The 21,493-nt window shown below is 41.4% G+C and overlaps 1 protein-coding gene across 5 annotated transcripts in view; it reads left to right on the top strand.

Annotated features, from left to right (window-relative positions):
* CADM1 (cell adhesion molecule 1) overlaps positions 1-21,493 on the top strand; it is a 213,155-nt gene that overhangs the window by 109,242 nt on the left and 82,420 nt on the right. For 4 of the 5 annotated variants that reach the window (XM_072155766.1, XM_072155764.1, XM_072155763.1 and 1 more), the window contains exon 2: positions 2,517-2,594. The exons of the other annotated variant lie outside the window; for it this stretch is intronic. In XM_072155766.1, the coding sequence (XP_072011867.1) occupies positions 2,517-2,594 (78 nt within the window). The remainder of the gene's footprint in view (positions 1-2,516; positions 2,595-21,493) is intronic. 5 annotated transcript variants of the gene reach the window in all.

Here is a 21,493-nt window from a genome sequence, read left to right as displayed (position 1 = left end):
AGTACTATAGCAATGGACTGAAACACCCGTGCGCATATATTACTATTCGCCTCTGTAAGGCTACAACTTGTCCCCTCTCCCCTTCACTTGATCTCTTGGGATTTAGCAGTCGCACCCCCTAAATAGCCACCAGTTTTCGCTGATCCGCCATACCACATAAGTGCTTGTAGATGTAATACTTGACTTTGAAACTTTTGTTGGCACTTTTTAGATTATTTTTATAACTTATCGGTCGCATCGGCAGATTTATTGGCGCGTCCGCTTCTCCATTATGTAACGGCGGAGTAATAACATTCATCCATAGAGACGTATCTCTCCACTCGAACATCCACATCTGAATTACATAAAGTACAATATATGGAAATACATTCTAGGGCAATATCACTTTTAATAACATCTCAGGTTTTTTTTCGCTTCGAGGGATGTAACGCTGAGCCCGGGACGGCAGAACGTCTTACATAATTACTGTGAATTTTTTATTTTTTTTTCCCTTTCGGTTTCTTGAGAAACGTCCTTCACCGCGTTCTCAATGTCTCATTTTAACATTTTTTTTGTATCTTTTAACATTTTGTATTTGTTGTTTCAACACGAGTTACGAGGCTGCTCGCGTCGTTTCGGAAGTGTTGGCACGGGATGCGGGTTACTGTACATATTGTAACAAAGCGTGGAGGTGCCCCCCTGCTCATCCGAGTCTAGTGAACTGTGAATGAAAATATTGTCTGCCGCGTACGCTTCCCAAGCTGCGGGGAGTCCGCCACATGTTAGGAGGATGCGTTAACTACGTGTGGGTAATCTGGACTCTGTGTCGTTTTCTATATCTATACGTAACGTTCCGATTTTTCTCCCGCAGCGTAGACTCTTGGCCCTCGTTTGCTATATTAGAATTAAATGTAAAACCGCACCTGCCCCACATACCTCCACACCGCTGCTGCCAATGCCTCGTGCCCCCGTGCCAGCTCCTTGTTTGGCAGGTCAGCGTGCATGGTATTTAATCTCCTGGCTGGGAATATGTGGGCTGTACGTTCTCCGAAGAATCTGCGTACGGAAGCGTTTCCGATATCCAGGCCCGGGCAGCCGGTTTACTTTACTAATTAGGACAATTCCGGCAGTAACTGGAGTTATTAGCAAAGCAAATAGTATGTGTAATATGTAGCGGCAACATGGCGCGGCGGTGCCATTACCCAATAGCTGCAGTCAGGATTGTGAGCAAATATCCAAGAAGAGACATATGACGGGGCAGGAGCGAACAGAGGGTAGAGAGGACATCGAGAGTGAATACCGGAATGAGGTTCTTTTACTTGTATCTTTTACTCCAAATCCCTTGTGGGGAGGAAGGATAGAGTCGTCCTCGACACTGTGTCACCTTCTGTTCAATGGACTGGAATATAGAAAGACTGTTCAACAATAGAGACTGATGAAGGAAGCAAAAAGGTTTAGGACAAATTGGGGGAAGGTGAGAGATTTTTATGTTTATGTTAAACATTCTGCAGGCAGCATGTTACGGAGCAGGAGGAGCGGAGAAGCTTGTACATAGTGTCCTATCTGCAGGCAGCATGGCTTAGGACACAATGTACAATCTGCTCCTCCTATTCTAAGTCATGCTGCCTGCAGATAGGACACTATGTATAACCTTCTCCTCTTCACCTTCTCCTTAACATGCTGCCTGCAGATAGAGCACAATGTACAATCTGCTACTCTTATTCTATCTGCAGGCAGCATGTTATACAGCAGGAGGAGCTGAGCAGATTGTACATAGTGTCCTATCTGCAGGCAGCATGTTATAGAGCAGGAGGAACTGAGTAGATTGTAAATAGAGTCCTATCTGCAGGCAGCATGTTATAGAGCAGGAGTATCTGAGCAGATTGTACATAGTGTCCTATCTGCAGGCAGCATGTTAAAGAGTAGGAGAAGCTGAGCAGATTGTACAGTGTCCTATATGCAGGCATCATGTTATAGAGCAGGAGGAGCAGAGCGGGTTGTACATAGTGTCCTAACTGCAGGCAGCATGTTATAGAGCTGGAGGAGCAGAGCAGATTGTACATAGTTATAGAGCTAAAACGTTATGAATCAATCCGCTCCTCTCCTATGCTCCATAACTGCCCACAGATCACACAGCATATTCAACGTGACAGGTTCCCTTTAAAACCATAGGAAACAACCAGATCTAGTGGTGTCACAAGATGATTCATAACGATCAAGAATTAGCATCTGCATTTCCTCAAACGCAAAGCTTGTGGTTTGCTCCGTATGTCGCTTTAATGAACTGCTTCTGCTTCCAGTGGAAACCCAGGGGCTGGAAGGTAAAATGAGGAACATTAGGACAATAGGGCACAGCGAGGGGTGAGTAATTGTGTCTGATTACGGGCTGGAGGAGCTATTTACCTCCCAATACAACAGGTTGATTTCATGATGAATATATGAGCAGACGCTGTGTGTGTCCTGGTGTGGGGGGGAGACCAGAAGGTATGCTGCGTACACATCTGCAGACGCTTCACCGTGTATCTTATCTCTGTCAGGGAGAAGTTCCAGTCTCCATGGGTCCTCAGAAAATTTTGCCATACCTGATCCGTTCTATGATCCAATTCAAAGCTCTGGTATGTGACACTGTGTATACACGTTGTAATGTGTCTGTGTCGCCAGGCGTCCACCCACCTCGCATTAACATCAGTGAAGGCGACCCCTTATAGTCATTAACCTTGTCATTTCCATCAAACCATTTTGTATTTTTCCCCTTAAACCTTAGGCCTCACGTACACGAATGTGTGGATATCAAGGGGCCGTAAACAACGCACCCATGTGTCATTGGCGTGTGAGGTCCGGCTACCCCATCCACGATATTCCCGTGCACGAGGCCTTACTACGGAGCATTGTTTTCTTCTCATCAAAAATTCTCTTGCAAATTTTTAGATTCTGTCAAGTTGGGAAAAAAAATCTGGTCATGAGAAATCTTTTTGACTAATATGGCTACTGTATCAGCTCCTACATTGATGGTGCCCCCTCTTGCCTAGAGGAAAGTGGGTGTGGGGCTCATATGTGGGGCTCATATGTGGGGCTCATATGTGGGGCTCATATGTGGGGCTCATATGTGGGGCTCATATGTGGGGCTCATATGTGGGGCTCATATGTGGGGCTCATATGTGGGGCTCATATGTGGGGCTCATATGTGGGGCTCATATGTGGGGCTCATATGTGGGGCTCATATGTGGGGCTCATATGTGGGGCTCATATGTGGGGCTCATATGTGGGGCTCATATGTGGGGCTCATATATCGGGCTCATATATCGGGCTCATATATCGGGCTCATATATGGGGCTCCAACTAGGTAGGAGCCTCGGAAAGGTGGAAGATGCTCCTACCTAAGGTGCACGGCAGCCATATTAGTACTAATCCTAAGGCTATGCTCATAAATCCACTGCCAGTGTGACAACAAAGGGTCCTGATGACCCAAAGCTGGTTCTGTGGTCTCTTTAATTTGGCCGATTTACGCTAGGTATACTGCATCAATTGTGTTCCACGAAAAAAAAAATACTCAAGCGTAATGGCTGCTCAGAAATTTTGACGACTCGACAGACCAGGAAAGCGGAGGAACTTCTATTTACAGGTGATCTTTTGATGATAGATGGAAATGCTCCTTTTATGTCATATAGAATCTCTAACTGCTTTTTTGTTGGCTTCCTGTCCTTGTTACTGTGTGATGTACTGTAAATGGGTTTTTTTTGTTTGTGTTTTTTTTTTTTTTCAAATGTTGACCTGGGAAAAAAAATTGTCCAATAAAGATGGCTGCAATGGCCTTTAGGACAAGGCTCTCAAAGTCTTCAAAACTTACGGTAAATCAAACAATTTTCTATAATTTTCTGTCCTATTTCTCTTGAAAAGGGGAAATATTCAGAATATTTAAAAAAAAAAATCTTGAATTTCAAAAGATTTTTTTTTTTTTTTTTACAAATTGATCTGACTATGGACAACTTTGTTTCTACAAGCATTGTAAAAATGTAACTCCATCATTGTAATGTAACCACAATTTTTTTTTATGTGTAGAATTTTGAAAGTTGTTAGGTGGGGGGTGGGGGAGGAACAAAAATCCAAAAAGATCATCCTCAAAGGTGATGGAAAATCCTCTGCATAATTACTTTACTTTTTAGTCTACTTAGGACTCTTCTTTGTTACCATGTTCTAAACATTTTCTGTGTTCAGTGTAGATCAGATGTTGGTTTATACAGGCAGTCCCCGGGTTACGTACAAGATAGGGTCTGGAGGTTTGTTCTTAAGTTAAATTTGTATGTAAGTCGAAACTGTATATTTTATAATTGTAGATCCAGACCAAAAAAATTTTGGCTCCAGTGACAATTGGAATTTAAACTTTTTCGCTGTAATGGGACCAATGATTATCAATAAAGCTTTATTACAGACACCTTACAGCTGATCATTGCAGCCTGGGACTATAGTAACATCCAGAGACTTCACCAGAGGTCAGAGGGGTCTGTCTGTAGCTATGGGTTGTCTGTAAGTCGGGTGTCCTTAAGTAGGGGACCGCCTGTACCTGCATCGGGAAAAGAAAAATTGTACAAATTCTATTAAAAAATAAAAAAAAAGTCAAGATGTTGTCACTTAAGTTACTAAAATGTAGTGGTCATACAGGTAAGGTAGATGTCAACTGAGCCTATGGGTTTTGGCAAAACTGACCAACCATCAATGTCTGCCAACCTTCGAGACCTTACATACACACTGAGCAAAGAACCAGGGACCTTTAGTTCACATGATTTCCTTGGTTTCTAATAAATACATATTATCGTTTTTTTTTTTTTTTCTCTATCCAGTGGCCACCATGAAAACTCTGGGTTTTTCAATTTTTTGAAATTTTCGTTGCCCACTAACTCGGTCTCAATATAATAACTAGGTTTAGGCCCAACAGGGTGCGTTTACAGTTGCAGCAAAGTAGATTTGGGATTTTTTTTATCCAGTTGTCTCCACAGCGGACTATTTGCAGAAAACACTTGTGTGTGTTAGTTTGTACCATAAAAGATTAAAAATAACTAAACCTTTTTGTACTCCATTTTACTTAAAATTCTGCAGCCAGATGTTCGCTGAAAGTCATTAGGGAAATGTAAAGTTTTTTTTTTTTCATTTTGCCTTTTCTTAATAACTTAAAGGGGTTGTATGAAACATTGTACCCGATCCACAGAGCAGGGGATAAAAATCTGCCCACCGAGCCCCCATTAATTCAAAAGAAAAGGGGACAATGTTTTCAGTAATGTATGTAGCAGTAATGTATGTAGCAGTAATGTATGTAGCAGGGTGAGCATGTGTTCGACTATCTCTGGCACTCTCTAAGAGCTGAGTGATAGTGCCAGAGATACCCACATACTGTTCTTGACAATTTCCGACACTCCCATAGCAATGGAGAGGCAGGGTTCATGCTCAACCTGCCGATCCATCAGGGAGAACAGGACCTCCGTTGTTGTGATCAGTGGGGGTCTCCTGAGTTGAGGACCACAACAACGTATTCTGTGTAGCATCTTTTAAATTTTCTTTTTTTTAATTCAAATTATATAATTTAAACAATCTTATTCGAACAACACTTAAAGGGAACCTGTCATCAGAAATTGGCCTAATAAACCACCACCAGTATGTTGTCAAGCAGCTGAGCAGCTTCTAGATGTTTCTTTCATGGCCAAGTGTGGGAATGTCATCCAGAAAATCTACTTTGAAGTGAGATGTAAATTGGTTTTAAGAAGTCAAGGAGGCAGAGAGTTTAACACTGAAGTCAAGCTCTCCCTTTTTCAGAAGGCCCCCTTCATTATAATTGATGGTCCTTCATTTAGGTACATCAATGACAATATCTCCTGAAGTTTGGAGCATGATGTCAATCACATGGGAGGAGGAGTTCAGAGGTGGGAAGAGCTCGACTTTAGTGTTTAAAGTCTCCACCTCCCTGACTCTGCAACCGATTAGCATCTCCCTTCAGCCACAAGGGCGCTTGTTGCGCCTATGTATATTACCTTTTCAGTACTGGAACAATGTCATTGAGCAATGGTCAATGATGAAACGGTGTAGGTTCTCCTATCTATATCTTTATGAGCAATGTATATGTAATGTTGATTGTATGTATGATCTTTTAACACAGGCCAAATAAAGCCTGATATAGAAACTGCTCAGCTGCTTTACAACACACTGGTAACAGTTTATTAGGCCAATTTCTGATGACAGGTTCCCTTTAAAGGAAAGCTACCACATGGTTGAAGGGCTTCTAAACCAAGCACACATACAGTGCTAATAGCTTAGTTTTTGAGAAAAATCACCTTTTAAAATTATGCAAATGAGCCAGGGGTTCCTAGCTACATCACAGAAGCTCAGACATCTGCTAATTATTCACATCTCCATTTAGGGAGGGAGGAGGCGGGCAGCTATGGCGAACAGTGTAGTAAATAATAGGCAGATGATGGAGTTAGAAGGGGCTTCTGTGATTTGAGCAGGAGCCCCAGAGGCACTTTTGCATGAATTTTTAAAGACTATTTTCTCAAAAACAAAGCTTTTAGAAGCAAAAGAAAGACTCGATCCTGTTTTAGGAGGCACACGCCATCATGTAAGTGTGCTTGGTTTAGAAGCACTGGACCCATGTAGTAGATTCCTTTAAGCAAGTTGTGTGGCCCTATTGGCATTCTTTGTAATATTTGTAGGAGTCCAACACCCGAGCCACTCGCTGAGCAGCTGCCTAACGAGCTGGCACCTATACTAGAAAGCAGAAGGCTCCATCCACTGTATAGTGGCAATCTGGGGTACTGCATCTAAGCTCCTATTTAAAAGCATATGAGCCTCACAGCTCCAATGTTATTGACTGGATGGAGTCTTCCACTTCACGTTGTATATAGGTTCATAAACCACCCCCCCACCAGTCATGCCCTAAAATCCTACCTACTCTCCTGTACTGAATGGGATTTATAAGGGGGCAAGAGCCTTCTTTTAAAATCTGTGCAGTTTTAACAAGCTCGGGATCTATCAGAGTTTTAGAAGAAAACCCAAACGAATAACAATCGTGACTTGACTGCACAATGTGAACAGACCCTTAAGGGTCTCCGTATCAAAGTCATTTTTATTGGCGATCTCCTCATTTTTCCCTAGATTTCATGTTTTTCGGGTTGTCAGTGGAGGTAAATGGGTTTAACCATTTGCCCATAGCTCAGTCATCTGCATAGTAAACCAGCACTGACAGATGTAATGAAGTGGCCATTTTTTCCATTATCCCAGTAATGTTTTCTAACGTAAATGTGTGCCGCCGTTACTCTGAAAATCACTGGATTTGAACACTGCTGCATATCACATTAGTGTAGTGAATAGCGGGAGTCTGACATCCAACACGTCCATTATTGGGTCATCCTGCACTGTTTTAGCTACATGGCAAAATATATAAGAAATAAAAAAATAATAATTATATTATTATATATATTAAATATTATTTATATTATAATTTTTATTTTATTTAATTTTTTTTTTTACATATTTTTCCATGTAGCTAAAACTGAGAGACTCTTGAGGTTTACACACGATTCCTCGGACACACATTCTATGTTTGCTCCGGAGGATTTTAATAATTAACTCTCCTGGTTCATAACCACTGGACCAGTGAACTTTTCTAGAAGCTCATAGTCAATTCTCTATCTCCAAAAATTATTTCTGCAATTTAAAAAAAAAATTGCAATAGGTTTAAATATTTTTTTTTTGCAATCTGTACATTTTTTTTTCTGTAGCCCCCCCCCCCCCCCCCCCCCACTATCCCAGAGCAATGAGTTTTTCACCAGTTATTAATGGACCTGGGCTCTGTCCTCTCAAGTGGGTGGTTCCATCCCAGGACCTCCCACCTGACAATTAGGACACCAAAATGCTGCTGATTTCTCAGAAAAGTTGAGGGAAAGGTGTAAGTTTCCACCTGCATCGGGATGAGAATTATTCCATCTATCAGAGGATGCAAAAAGCGGAGCCAAAGTTGTTGAAGATGTATTAAAGGAAATCTACCATCAAAATATTGCATGCATTTTACTTACTCATAGATCCATGGCCTCCATCCTACTTTAAAAATTATGCTAATGAGCCTTGAAGGTCTCCTGGAAGTGTTACCAGAACCCTCTTTGCTGTTACTTCACAGGCTGTTACACTGTGTCCCCCTCTAGCACCGACTTACCCTCTGCCTGATGTCATGTCACATCAGATTAGGGAGGGGGAAAAGCTACTGTGCAATGCATCAGCCTGTAAAGCTACAGCAAAAAGGGGGTCTGGTAATATAGCATAGTATTTAAAGTTGATTTTAGAAGGAAGGAGACCATGGATAACAAATAATATAAGATGACCACAGTCACGGTGACCGGATCCATAAGTAAGTGTCCAGGGTTTATCCATTGATTGTAATCGTTTTGATAAGGATAACAATCTGATTAGTGTGGGTCCAACTACTGGGACCCCCACGATCACAAGAACAGACCCCCATAATTGATGGCACTCCTATTCACTAAATATTAAAGTGCTGTACTCGGTAATCTCTGACACTTCACTGAGCACACAACCTGTACAATGTTCAGCTTAATAAGTATATGATGTTGATGTGATGCACATCCTTCATTCTTCAGTGTTTCAGGTCGGATGCCAGGGCCCCCTGACACTCTGGGCCCCATAGCAGTTGATATGGCTGCTACCATTGTAGCAACGCTCCTGGTAGGCTACCAAAGAAAATGGAAGAAAACGGGTGGCCCATCCCTACTGAACTTAGAGGCTATTTTGCTTAAAGATAAAAACATATGTCAATTAATAGAAAATAGCAAAAATACATATGGGAAACATATAAAGTGCCCTAAACAGTGCGGTTTTTACTTGTGATCAGATTTGGTAGCTAGTAGACTAATTTTCATAACAAAGGCATCTGGTTTGGAAGAAGATTTTTTTTTTATGGTATCTACAGTAATAGGTTTAAAAAGTGGATTAGGAGCCTTTGCAGTATTCTCTAGTTTAGGGCATTGGTTTCGGACTCTTGGTGAGGTGGGCATAGATTTTAATTCCTGTTTACTGCAGAATGGCCTACTCAGCATTCTCCCGATGTTAGGTGTAAATTCTCTCTAACAAGACTCCGGCTCTAACAAGCTCACTTCATTAATTTTTACAGTTTATTAAAAACATAAAGTAGTCTTGCTGCAGGCTGCTAAGTATCTCCGAGTCCTGCAACAATTGTGTCGTAGCCGGGGAATTGGTGAAGAAATAACGTCCACCATTGCCGGGACTGCAACATCTGTCTTCTACTAGGGGCTCTAATATGGATAGTCTTACACAGCAGTCGCCTGTTTTATGAGCAGATTTAAGAAAAAATATCTCGGAAAGGAGGCCAATGTGTCAAACGTAGTAAGTTTTTTTTAACATGTGATACTACCCAAAGATGGAACATTCAACTGATAATGTATTGAAAAATTAAGTGTCTATAAAAACAAAATTGCCTTAGATGTCCAAACATTGACTGTAACTGTAATCAGTTATGGTTATTGGGTGCACTCTTCATTTTTAGTCTGGGGTGGTTTTGTTTAATACTGGAAGCTACCTTTTTAATATGTGTGGTGCTGTATTACGTTACAACAGGACCAAAATCTGTTCTTTCTACACTTGAACAACATCTTCACTTACTCCGGTAATGCCATTCCCATTGGACCCTTTCTTGGAGGAATGAAGCTGCCTTTGCAAGTACAATAAAAATGTAAAAGAAAATCTGTTCTCTGCTGCTGTAATAGCGAGAGAGGCTTGAGGGAGAGAATCTGGGCTCTGTGATGTATAGGTTTCATACGATTTGAAGAAGGATTTCTGAGTATAAAGCAAAGTAAATCCTAATGGGACTCCTAGAAGATATGGTGAGAGTCCTGTTTCTAGATTACTCTGCCCACACACAGTGAGTGACAGTGAGAGTGCTGATTACCCCTCCCACACACAGTGCATCCTAATTACTCCGCCCACATGCGGTAATTGTGTCACGGCGGGCTTCTCAGGACTCTCACTGTCAATCACTGTATGTGGGAGGGGTAATCAACACTCTCACTGTTGGTGATTGACAAGCCCGCCCACATACAGAAAATGATAGTGCGACTCCTGATTACCCCTTGGACACAGTGATTGGTGGTGAGAGTCCTCATAACCCCTCCCACATACAGTGATCGGCAGTGAGAGTCCGAAAAAAGACAGCAACCCATGTATTTACCAAAAGCTGTTTTGTTTGATGCACGCAGCCCAGGGTCCTAGTGTGCAGGATCCTTAGTCCGAGACAAAAAAAGTTGCAGTTTTTTTCTATACCTGTGTGAATAAAGGCTTAACCTTTTTTCATCATATTGGATGCTGTGGCCTTCTCTCTTTTTTTTGACAGTGAGAATCCTCATAAGCCTGCCCACATATAGTGATTGACAGTGAGAATCCTCGTAAGCCTGCCCACATATAGTGATTGTAAGTGAGTCTTCATAAGCCTGCCCACATATAGTGATTGACAGTGAGAATCCTCATAAGCCTGCCCACATATAGTGATTGACAGTGAGAGTCCTCATAAGCCCGCCCACACGCTGTGATTGTGAGTTTTCATAAGCCCGCCCACACGCTGTGATTGGCAGTGAGAGTCCTCATAAGCCCGCCCACACGCTGTGATTGACAGTGAGTGTTCTATTCCTTAACGTTAGCCACATAGTACTACTGTAACAAAAAAGGTTACTTTACAACACACTTTTTTTTAACTTTTCAACCAAATGCTGAAAATTTTCATCTCTCCGAGCAAAATCCCTCCCATTACACATTGGAAGGATGGTGCTGGATTTAAAGCCAGATCTAAAATACTTGACAAGATGTTCTAAAGTCTCTATCAGTTACAAGAAAGCGTTTGATTTGTTGAGAAGTTGCAGTATCAAACCTCTAACATTTATGATGCGTTCCAGAGACTCGATGTCAGACGTTAAAGACAGGATTATGGGTTTTGAGACTAAGGGTTGTGTTCATCAAAGGGTTTTATTTTTTTACTGTGGGGGAAATAAGACACATTTTATGTTCGATGGAGCCTATACAGCTGTAAGATGCTTTAAACTAAAGTGAAACAAATAAGGATCTTTTGAAAAGAACCTTCAGTAGCAAATGTCAAAAAAAAAAAATCCAGTGATGTTTTTCGAGGCCACGGTCTAGCTTTTCTGATGTCTTTTGAATCGGTACAATGTGGGCCAGGAGGTATTTCTCCAAGACCTTTCTTTAACCTCTTTCCTAGACCACACGCCTCTTGAATGTCCTGTGGCTTTTAGCTGCTCGATGGCAACATGTACAGCCACATGGAATGGGGATATTTTCAGAATTTTTATTTGATGAAAAGTTAGACTTTTGTATAGTGACTTTACAAGTTTTTTTTTTTTTCTTATTCGGAAGACCAAAAAGTTCAGGGGCCGTGGATTGACCTAAAGGGATATTGCCTCTGTGTCTGAGAGAGAGAAATCGACCTGGAAGAAAAGGATATATTTAGAAGGCTTTATGAGGCACAACAAGTGGCTTCATCAAGTCGGAGTTTTTGAAGGCCTTTGATATTTTTTATTATATGAAATGGTCCATCCTGGTGGAGACTGATTGAAGACCTTTTAAAAAGATCCACTGACATTTATGGAAGGGAAAGACCAGCACCACTGATGGGCCTGGATTATGCTACTGGGTTATGCCGTACAATTTTCTACCTCCTTCTTTGCGGTTAATAGAATTCCTCTAGGACAGTAATGGTGAACCTTTTAGACCATGAGTGCCCAAACTTCAACCAAAGGCCACTTATTTATGGCAAAGTGTCAGCACAGCAATTTAGGCAGTAATTTATTGCTGTGGACAGCAGCGCAGTAGAAAGGAGGAGAGCAAATTTGGACTGTTGCAGCTTCTCTCCAGAGTCCCTGTGTACAGGAAGAATCATGGGGCCAGCATTCTATGAGCCCTGTTTGGTGAACTGTATTCTGGGGTGATGGCTCGGTGCCCACAGAGAGGGCTCAGAGTGCCGCCTCTGGCACCCGTGCCATAGGTTTGCCACCGCTGCTCTAGGAGATTGAGTCCCAAACTAGTCTTCAAGATCCAGTTGAAATGGAATGTGACCTACCTGGACTTTCTTCTCTATCACAAGTGGCACCATAAAATATTTAAGATCTTCTTGCAGATGTAGTCAATCTATCCATCCATTACAAATAGTCATTCCAGAAGTATTGTGGATGTGGATCATCTCTGAAATGTCTTGAGGTTTTCCTTATGTTTTATGATGTATTCCTTTCAAGTCACCATTGCGGCAGCTCCCTAATTTAAGGTTGCACTGGAGGCATAAGGGCTCATTTACTAAAGGTCTGTGGAGCACATTTTCGTCGCGTTTCCTGGCGATTTACGTTTTGCGCTGTGTTTAACAGGGAATTTTGGCACACGCGATCGGATTTTGGCGCATCGGCGCCGGCTTGCACGTGACACAAATTGGGAGCGGGCAGTCTAACAACCCGGCGGATTCATACTACTACGCCCGGGATTTTACATTTCCAATTGTGTCGCAAGACACGCAGTTACAAGCACCGGGAAGAAGGTGAACTCCGGCAGACCTCGGCGGGGAAGCGACGGATGCAGGAACATGGGCGCATGCGCTTCGTAAATCGCGCCAGACTTCATCTTCGTCGGACCTTCCGAATCGGAGATCGCGACAGAACCAGGTAAGTAAATTTGCCCCAATGTTTTCTTTTTGAATCTCTTCCTGACCCATGTCTATGGCGTCTCGCCAAGCCAAACCTGTTCTCTATACCATACAGATGAACGGCAATGACATGAAAACCGTGCAGTCTACAGTTGGGTGTCCAATATTTTTGGAAAAGACGTCTTAAAAGTACATACAGTACATATACCGGGAGCTTCCTTATTTAGGTTAGCACTGGAGGCAGAGATTTCCATTTCCCTCCCTAGAAACTTATTTGCATATTCCCTACCTAGAGTTTCCAGAGGAACATGCAATCATACATTCAATTTTTCAGATACAGTTTTTGATGCCCAAACCTAGAATAGAGTAAAAGCAGGAGGAGGAGCAGCACCTTTCAATTATTTGTCTCAACCCATTATGACCCATGTACTCCATGTACCTGAAACGGTGGTCTGTATAGACTATCTCCATAAGGAGAATGAATCCCTTCCGGACCCAAATCTTAATTCTTTATTTTGCTGCCCAGATTGTAATTTCCCTCTTTGGTGGCTTGGCGGTTGTAGTCATTTTTGTGTCACTGATCATGTGATTTATTTTATTTGTCACCTAATCAATGATTAATAACCATCAGCATCTTAGCGAGACGAGGAACAGATTTTCTCCTTCCGCCGGTAAAGTGTGTATTATGTTATGTGTCTCACTCAACACCTGGTATTCCTATGATATGGTAGGGATTATAGCGTCACGCGTTACTGATCTTCTGTCACGTAGACCCTCACTGATGCTTTTATAATGCAAAGGAATCTAAAGCCTGTCATGGACTCGTTGCCTCTTTATAAAGCACGTATGCATCATTAAGCCATCGAACAAGGATTTGCCATGTTCATTGTGTTCAAAAAGCAAATTCTTTAACATCTGTATCAGTCTTTTTTTCATATTTTAATCTATAAGGCTTGACTAAGAACCTGAGACATTAGTTTTGTGATACCTCCATATTTAGAAGATTGGCCTAACCAATGCATTTAATCTATTGCTACTTTCTTTAAGAAATGTTCCAATCCACAAGAGAGCTAAAATATTTTTTTTCGATATAAGCAAAGGTTAGTCCCATAACCTTTTAAAAAGACAAAACCTCACCTTATAGATAGATGCTATAGGTTATGTATTGTCTTCAGGAGTGGATTAAGACTGTCATGGACCTGGGCTGTATAAATATTATATAAATATTATATACTAGTACTAGAATCAAGATTCTTAGAGAATGGAGGATGTGTTCCTACTGTCTGCTTCCAATCTGTGGTTTTAGGACCTTTTGAAGGACCTTCAAAGGTCCTGTAAACGCTCTTGTGATCATGTGTATTGAGAGCAGGAACAGATGTACGAGGATTTCATTGGTCAAGGTCCTTCTCAGTATAAAATTTTGTTGGTGGTTTGGGTGGCAATGGGTTTGGGACACATGCTACTGCTCAAACCACCGGTAATATAATCCACCACTGATTGTCTTGCATCTCTTATCTGTAAAATAAGAGAAACCGGTGAACAGGTAACTAGAATATGTTTCAGCCTTATAAGTCATGTCATGTTCTGTTCATTTCTGGACAATTTCTGGATGAACGGAGCAGCCTTCCTGTACTGAATACTATAAAATTACCATAAAGTGGCCATTCTCAGAATGCAAAAATTGCTAGGTAGGAGCCATATATTAACTTGCTTCCATGTTCCGCGTCGCTTTGGCCCTGCACCAAGCCAGAAGTTCCTGGGAATCATGGGACCCATTTTGCCATCAAGTGGCCTTCTTAGACCTATGGTCAGAGAAATAATAATAATTCCTTTATGTATATATCAGCGCTACAAAGAGCTTGGGGAAGTGACATCATGTGGTCTGAGGAAGCCACGTATTGGCCAGGGATGAAGCAGTGTAACTAGACTTTATTTTTCTTGACCATTTTTCTGTTAAAAATCTTTTAAGCGGCAATCTTTTTAAGCTACAGTTAGCACACATTTAGATTTTTGGTAATTACAGCGACATCTGTCTCCAAAATTGAAAAAAAAATACTTGGGTCGAATCAATATAATTTTTCCTGGGGAATCTTCAATAAAAAAATGGGGGTTCCCATTTAAGGTTTTTAGGTTTCCCCCCGCACCACCCCATTGAATAGATTTTTTTAAAAACTCATTTTTTATTTTTCGATCCAATGTGTATTTCCCAAGATATTCCACCGTCCCGACTTTTTTCTTTATACAGGCAGTCCCCGGGTTACATACAAGATAGGGTCCGGAGGTGTGTTCTTAAGTTGAATTTGTATGTAAGTCGAAACTGTATATTTTATAATTGTAGATCCAGACAAAAAAAAATTGGGCCCCAGTGACAATTGGAGTTTAAACATTTTTTGCTGAAATGGGACCAAGGATGATCAATAAAGCTTCATTACAGACGCCTTACAGCTGATTATTGCAATCTAGGACTATAGTAACGTCCAGAGAGCTTCACCAGAGGTGTGAGGGGTCTGTCTGTAACTATGGGTTGTCTGTAAGTCAGGTGTCCTTAAGTAGGGGACCGCCTGTATATAAAATTTATTTTTATATTTGTATGGTTTTACTGTGAGGGAGATGACACTATAGACAGTATAGACTATGCCGTATATTAAAGCTCTTGTGTGTCTGAGGTTCTTGTATTTTTTCTCCCCCGGGGCAGGAATAAAGTAAATGGGGAATGTTTATTTTCCTTGAATCACGACTCCTGGTCATCGTCTCGTATTCCAAGCTTTATTGCCACTCATAAGAAAGTGTGATATTGCTTTTACGGACTACGAAAAACCTCACGGCTTCTAATATGAGAACAAAGTGTGTACTAATAAAAATGGCTTTTCTAGGAACACATGGAGGATTGTTTAGTAGCATGGGCTCCTCTCCTGGGATGTTGTGGTGAATATTACATTAGACTAATGCTCTTCCCATACAGCGTCTTACATTATGCAGGAGCGGCTAATTCTATGTTCATGTACTGAATCTCACGTGATTTATTATGGAACCGAGTCTATTGTTATCCCCCCTTAATGTGATGCACGGTAATGGAAAGGCTTTCTGACAGACCCATGCTTCCTATTCAGCGGGAGACTCTCGTTGAATGGGCAGTGTAGGGCTGACTACTTTGAAATATGGGGATTTCTGTGTTGGTTTGCCATGAGACAAGCTTAATGCACTGCACTACAATGCCATCATTATGAAGGATACGCGTTCAGCATTTGTGATGCATCTGAATGTGGGGAAGTACAATGGCCATATCTAAGAACAGATCTACAGGTTTCGGCTTCATAGAAGATGGTGGTATTTTTTCCGGAACTCTATCGAGCCGGACAAATTACTCATATTGTGTGTTGTTTTTTTGTTGTTTTTTTTTTTTTTTTGGTATAGTGATAGGACAACCGGATAAGCCCATGAACCCGTAAATCGTTTTAAGCCAATTGTAGATGTATAGGAACGGTGCTGCGGATTGCACCCGGTAGTAGGTCTACAGCCATTTCGGTCTACGGCCCGTCTTTTTTTTTTTTAATTTTTTTTTATAAACATTCTTATAGAAGAATTTGTAGCTACAGAAGTAATAGAGACTTCATTGCCGGACAGCCATACTGATGGATTTACGAGTTTCGGTATCCTGCAGCATGAAACAAAAAGTTTTATCACTTAAAGGAAACCTACCACTTGAAGTGGCAGGTTTCAGATGCAAATACCGAGCACCAGCTCAGGGTGAGCTGGTGCCGGAGCTTATTTTTGTTAGTGTTTTAAAACACTTTTTAAACTTTATAGCCGGCGCAGGGAGGTACGCGCTCGGCGCTTACCATGCGCGCGGCTCTCATTCACTTCCTATGTAGCCACTAACAAAAATAAGCTCCGGCACCAGCTCACCCTGAGCTGGTGCTCGGTATTTGCATCTGAAACCTGCCACTTCAAGTGGTAGGTTTCCTTTAAGGAATTTTTTTTTCCTCCATTCAAAAGCATCACTTCACTGATTCTACTACTTTGAGGGTGATGGCACACGTGGCGTTTTTGGGCCGATTTTAGTTGTGCATTTTCAAAATTGTAAAAATCGCGTGCGTTTTTAATTAAGATAATTGGTAAAGCATGCTTTTTTTTACCATCTGAAAACGCACAACTAAAAACGGCATAAAAACACCACGTGTGCCATCACCCTTACTCACAGGTATCGATTAATCCATGTCATTATTTTTACTGTCAGGTGTGGAGTCACTCAGTCAGCTGCAGACCAGTACTTCTTAATGTGACAATAAAGCCTAATTAGCATATTGGGTAATAAAACAACCCTAAGACTATGCTAAGTAGCCTATATACTGTCAAATAGGTGGTCTTTGGCTGGAGCAGTTGCCAATTCACCTTAATAAGAACACAAAGATTGATGTTGAATGTTCAGAAACATTGAGCAGTGGAGGAAAATTTTTAGATTTGCCAGAGACGTTGGACCAATGCCTAATAAACGATGGTAAGGGTTGGGTCAAGTGGTAGAAGTAGTCTCTGTTTGAAGGGCTTTTGCCAGAATGCACATGTGTTTCCACTGAAATTAGCAGCACGGTGTTCCAGTGGAAATGGCGTTTTTGGTCCGTTGTTAAGCATGCGTTTTCAGTCCATTTAAAAACGCACGCGTTTTAGAAACTTATCCGTTTTGACTGTGTTAACCATGCGTTTGGCTGCTTACAACCTGTTTATCTATTAAGATAATTGTGTAAAACGGACAAAAATTGGCCGAAAACTCATGCGTTTTCAAAAACATGTGCGTTTTTAAATAGACTGAAAACGCATGCTTAAAAACGGACTCAAGACTCCATGTGTGGCATCACCCTTAGGCCTATTGGCCATGAGTGAGTGTTATGATTTACTCGCATCAAACTGGCATCGCAAGCTTGCCTGAATGTCCAACCCAAATGCTCAGAGACCAGAGTTCAGTTTCGGTCTCTAACCATTAGGGCCGGACTTTTAGGCAAGTTTCCGATGCGAGTAAATTGTATCACCCTCGCGCATGGGCAATATGATTATGACATCTTTTTTAAACAATGATTTTACATGGTTTTGGGCAAAAAAAAAAATCTAATATTTTTTACTAAAGAGAATCTTTCCAACACTTTATCCAATTCAACTCAAAGAAACGTAACGTTTCGACGCATTAGGTGTCCAGATTTGTTTACTTACTATTCATATGCAGAATGAACACGTCGTTGGCCCTTCCACACTATGAAGGGACGACTGGAAAAGTATGTTTCCGTTTTTACAAAAAGATAATCATCCCCTCACCCCTCCGAGACCTGGTGTGATCAGAGACTAATGTATCAGAAAAATACTGTGCTGGTAATGAAGATAAATGTAGGGTCCAGCACTCGTGATGAAAAAAAAGAATTAAACTTGGATTTATTAATCCATTTTAAAAATCTGTGACTATATCATGATGCATTCCAGGCTGATAAACTGTACACGAGTGCTGGATCCTCTTTTCATCTTCCATGTTATTGTTTTTGCCCCGAATCAGACACCCCCCTTTATACCTTTATTTACTCCTGTAATTTCCCTTTTTTTTTGTTTTTTATTTTTCCCAAAAAATATTTTATTTTTGCTTTTATATTTTGTCTTCGCAATCCAAATGTTTGCTTTGATGTACTGTGACATTTCCCATAACGGAAGCCTCTTATACGGGAGGGTCCCCCCCTGTGATGTAAATTGAATTACGCTATAGCTCAGAGCAAGTAGGATCAATGGGCGCTCCGACGTGGTGATGTGCATGTGTAATGGGGGCGGTAGAGCTGTGTGCACGACCTAATAGCACACATAAGGAAGCAGTCACTGCTGCCCTGCTGGGAATCGGGGTCATTACCGCTGAAGCATGTCCTGCTTCATGTGACGCCCACCACATTCTCCCGCGTCCCCCTTGGCCCTGCTGCGGACTAGAACCTATTTTTGGCTGATTGGAGCAGCACTTTAATCCTCAAGTCTGTGTCGGAGACTCTAAGGGGCGAGTGACAATCCGTACTAATAGAATCCACCTTGCCAGCTGCAGCTACACAAAGCGTCTCTTACGCAAATAGAAATTTGTCATGTATACGGCTGTACCTGTACCAAGAAAGGGGGACGCTGTGGTTTTTTTTTTTCCCTGACTGGTTAACGTCGGTGATGACTCTTTTTCAGGGATGAGTGATTTTATGACACGCACAGCTGCTAGTGTATGTGTGGCGCTGATGAAAATTTTCCACTTGCAACTAGTAAATTACGGGTTTGCACATTATGAATCCGGACCTGGATTGTGTGTGCAATTTTTTTGACATTTTTTTTTTGCACCAGACGATTTATTTTTTATTGTTTTTATTTAATAACATACGTAATGTCGAAGAAATGGTAAGGTAATTATAAAGGCATGCATTATTAATTACCGCTCAATTACAGGTGCTGAACCGCCAGATTTACAGAATCTCATTTCTAATCTCATTTACGGAGGAATGATGGGGGTTGTAGAGGTTAAGCACCTTCTGGCCTTTTAGGTGACGTAAGCGAGGCCTCCTCCAACGCCAAAGTTTGATGAGTCTCACGCAAAAACCGAATATTTAGTATCGAGGACTGGATTGGACCACGTTTTAAGAGATGGGTTGATTTTCCCCTAGGCATTGACTCTTATTCTCACTGGATTTATTTTATTTTACCCTTCGTTGTAATTGACAAGAACTTAAGAGGGTCCTACACATTAGTTTCATAGGATCAACCCCTCCCTTCCAAATTTAATACCAATTTCATCAGGATGGCTCATCAATATGTTGTTGTTGAGGGTCTAGCACATGGACCCCACAGCAGCTAGTGCTTTATATCCTAAGAGTCTGCCTGATCAGCTACTAGGTGGTTAGTCCTTCACATACTAAAGACTAGACTTGACTAACTACAACCTTTCGGTTGGATGTTCTCCGCTCGGCAGCCCTGCTGTGTTGCTTGATAAGCTATAGAGCAGCCAATCAGGTAGCTTTATGCCCCTAGCAACTAGGCATGGCTGTGATTGGCCAGGTGTGTCTACTAGGTGTCTCCCTGACCAATCACAGCCATTCTTAGTTGCTAGCGGTGCTCTACAGCTCATCAAGTAACATTTCTGTGATAAGTGGAGCTGCCAAACGGAGAATGCCGAAACTAAATTTTGGGTCCACTTATCTCATCCCGGACCAGCAACAAATCTGTGTCAGACAGAGCTGGCAAAATTAGGTGGCTAAACCTAAATTTTGTCTCCGTTCATCTCTACTGAAGACCTTTTTTGAGTATAGGTCATTGGTAGGAAATCTGTATTTGGGCCTTTAAGTTCCCATTCAAGTTACGGTAGTCTGATGTGCTAATTTTGGTAGAAAAGGCAAATATTAGGGGAGTTTAGGATCGGGTAGTTGTATTTTTTTACATGTCCGATTCATTGTTCTCAAACAAATGGCTTATGTTGGGCATACTCATCAGATCATTAAAAAAAAAGTCCCACTACCTGTAGTGATAAATTAATTTACATACCCATTGATAGGGGGTTTGGTTCTTTAAGACATCCCTATTCGCAGGATAAATAACAGATCATTGTGGGTCTGACTGCCAAACCCTTCTGCGATCAGCAAAACAGAGGACCCCATGCGTTTGTCCTTCACTTTCTATAGGACTTCTGAGGCGGCTTGAGATATTTGGGGTCCTAGTGTGCTATACAGCAGCTTATGGATGTTTAAAGGGATCCTGTCACCGGGTTTTACCCCACTAAACTACTAGCCCCCACACAGGTGATGAAATGTCTTTTCTATAATTCCCTCTTTTATGTAAAATCTCACCCGTTTACCTATAAAAAATGTCCCCCAAAGGCGGGAAAATATGACTCACCTTTTATCTTCGGATCTACAGCACCTAGAAACATGCTGCTGATGTCATATTAAAGATAAGAATATGATCCTCCATTTCTCCATCAGGATTTTGGTTCTGTGAGCTACAGAACCAGAGACACAGGCATGTAAAGACATAGCTGGAAATGCAGGCTGCAGATAAAAAAAAAACTGGACTTAACTGTCTGCATTTCCAGTTGTGTAGCTCACAGAAACCCAAGCTGGATCTTATCTGGAATACAAAACCATAAGATTGTTTCTTTGGTATTATACAATCAAAGATGAGGATTTCTGAATTTTTCACTGCAACCATTAAACTTGACTCATTCATGTGAAAATGAGGTGAGAAGAGTCATATTTGATTTTGTGGGAGATATTTTCCTAGGTAAAAAAGTGAGATTACACATGATAGAAGGAGTTCTAGAAAGGATGGTTAAACCCCCATTAGTAGGGGCTAATAGTTTAGGGGGGAAAAACTGGCGACAGGTTAAATAACACAACCCCATTCTACTAATTCGGATTACAGTAGATGTCATATGAGCAAGTCCATGGGGACGGAGAGGGATATTTGTGGTTATCCAGTGATTATACAATTATGCCACATCCCTTTAACACTTGGCTATATAATACTATACACATTCTATATGGAATGTGAAGGAAACTGAGCTGCACTCGCCAGCCCCTTTAATCACACCCCTGTCTCCTAATATATAGGATTATAATAAATGTGCATTCAGGAGCACATGTAACGCGCTTCCGTCCTCATCACCCATGCATGGCTAGGCTTTAGATATGCATATAGATAGGTGTCAGACTTGTTAAAATCACAGCGTAAAATTTACAGTCTTATGTAAATGGCCTGTATACCGCCGGGAATGTTAATACTGTTATCCGGCTATACGTTGTACTGTGTACATACATA

Source organism: Engystomops pustulosus, chromosome 6 (genome assembly GCF_040894005.1).
Source record: "Engystomops pustulosus chromosome 6, aEngPut4.maternal, whole genome shotgun sequence".
In the NCBI taxonomy this organism is placed as follows: Eukaryota; Metazoa; Chordata; class Amphibia; order Anura; family Leptodactylidae; genus Engystomops; species Engystomops pustulosus.
The sequence above is the reverse complement of the archived record's forward strand: the minus strand, read 5'-3'. Positions and strand labels throughout refer to the sequence as shown.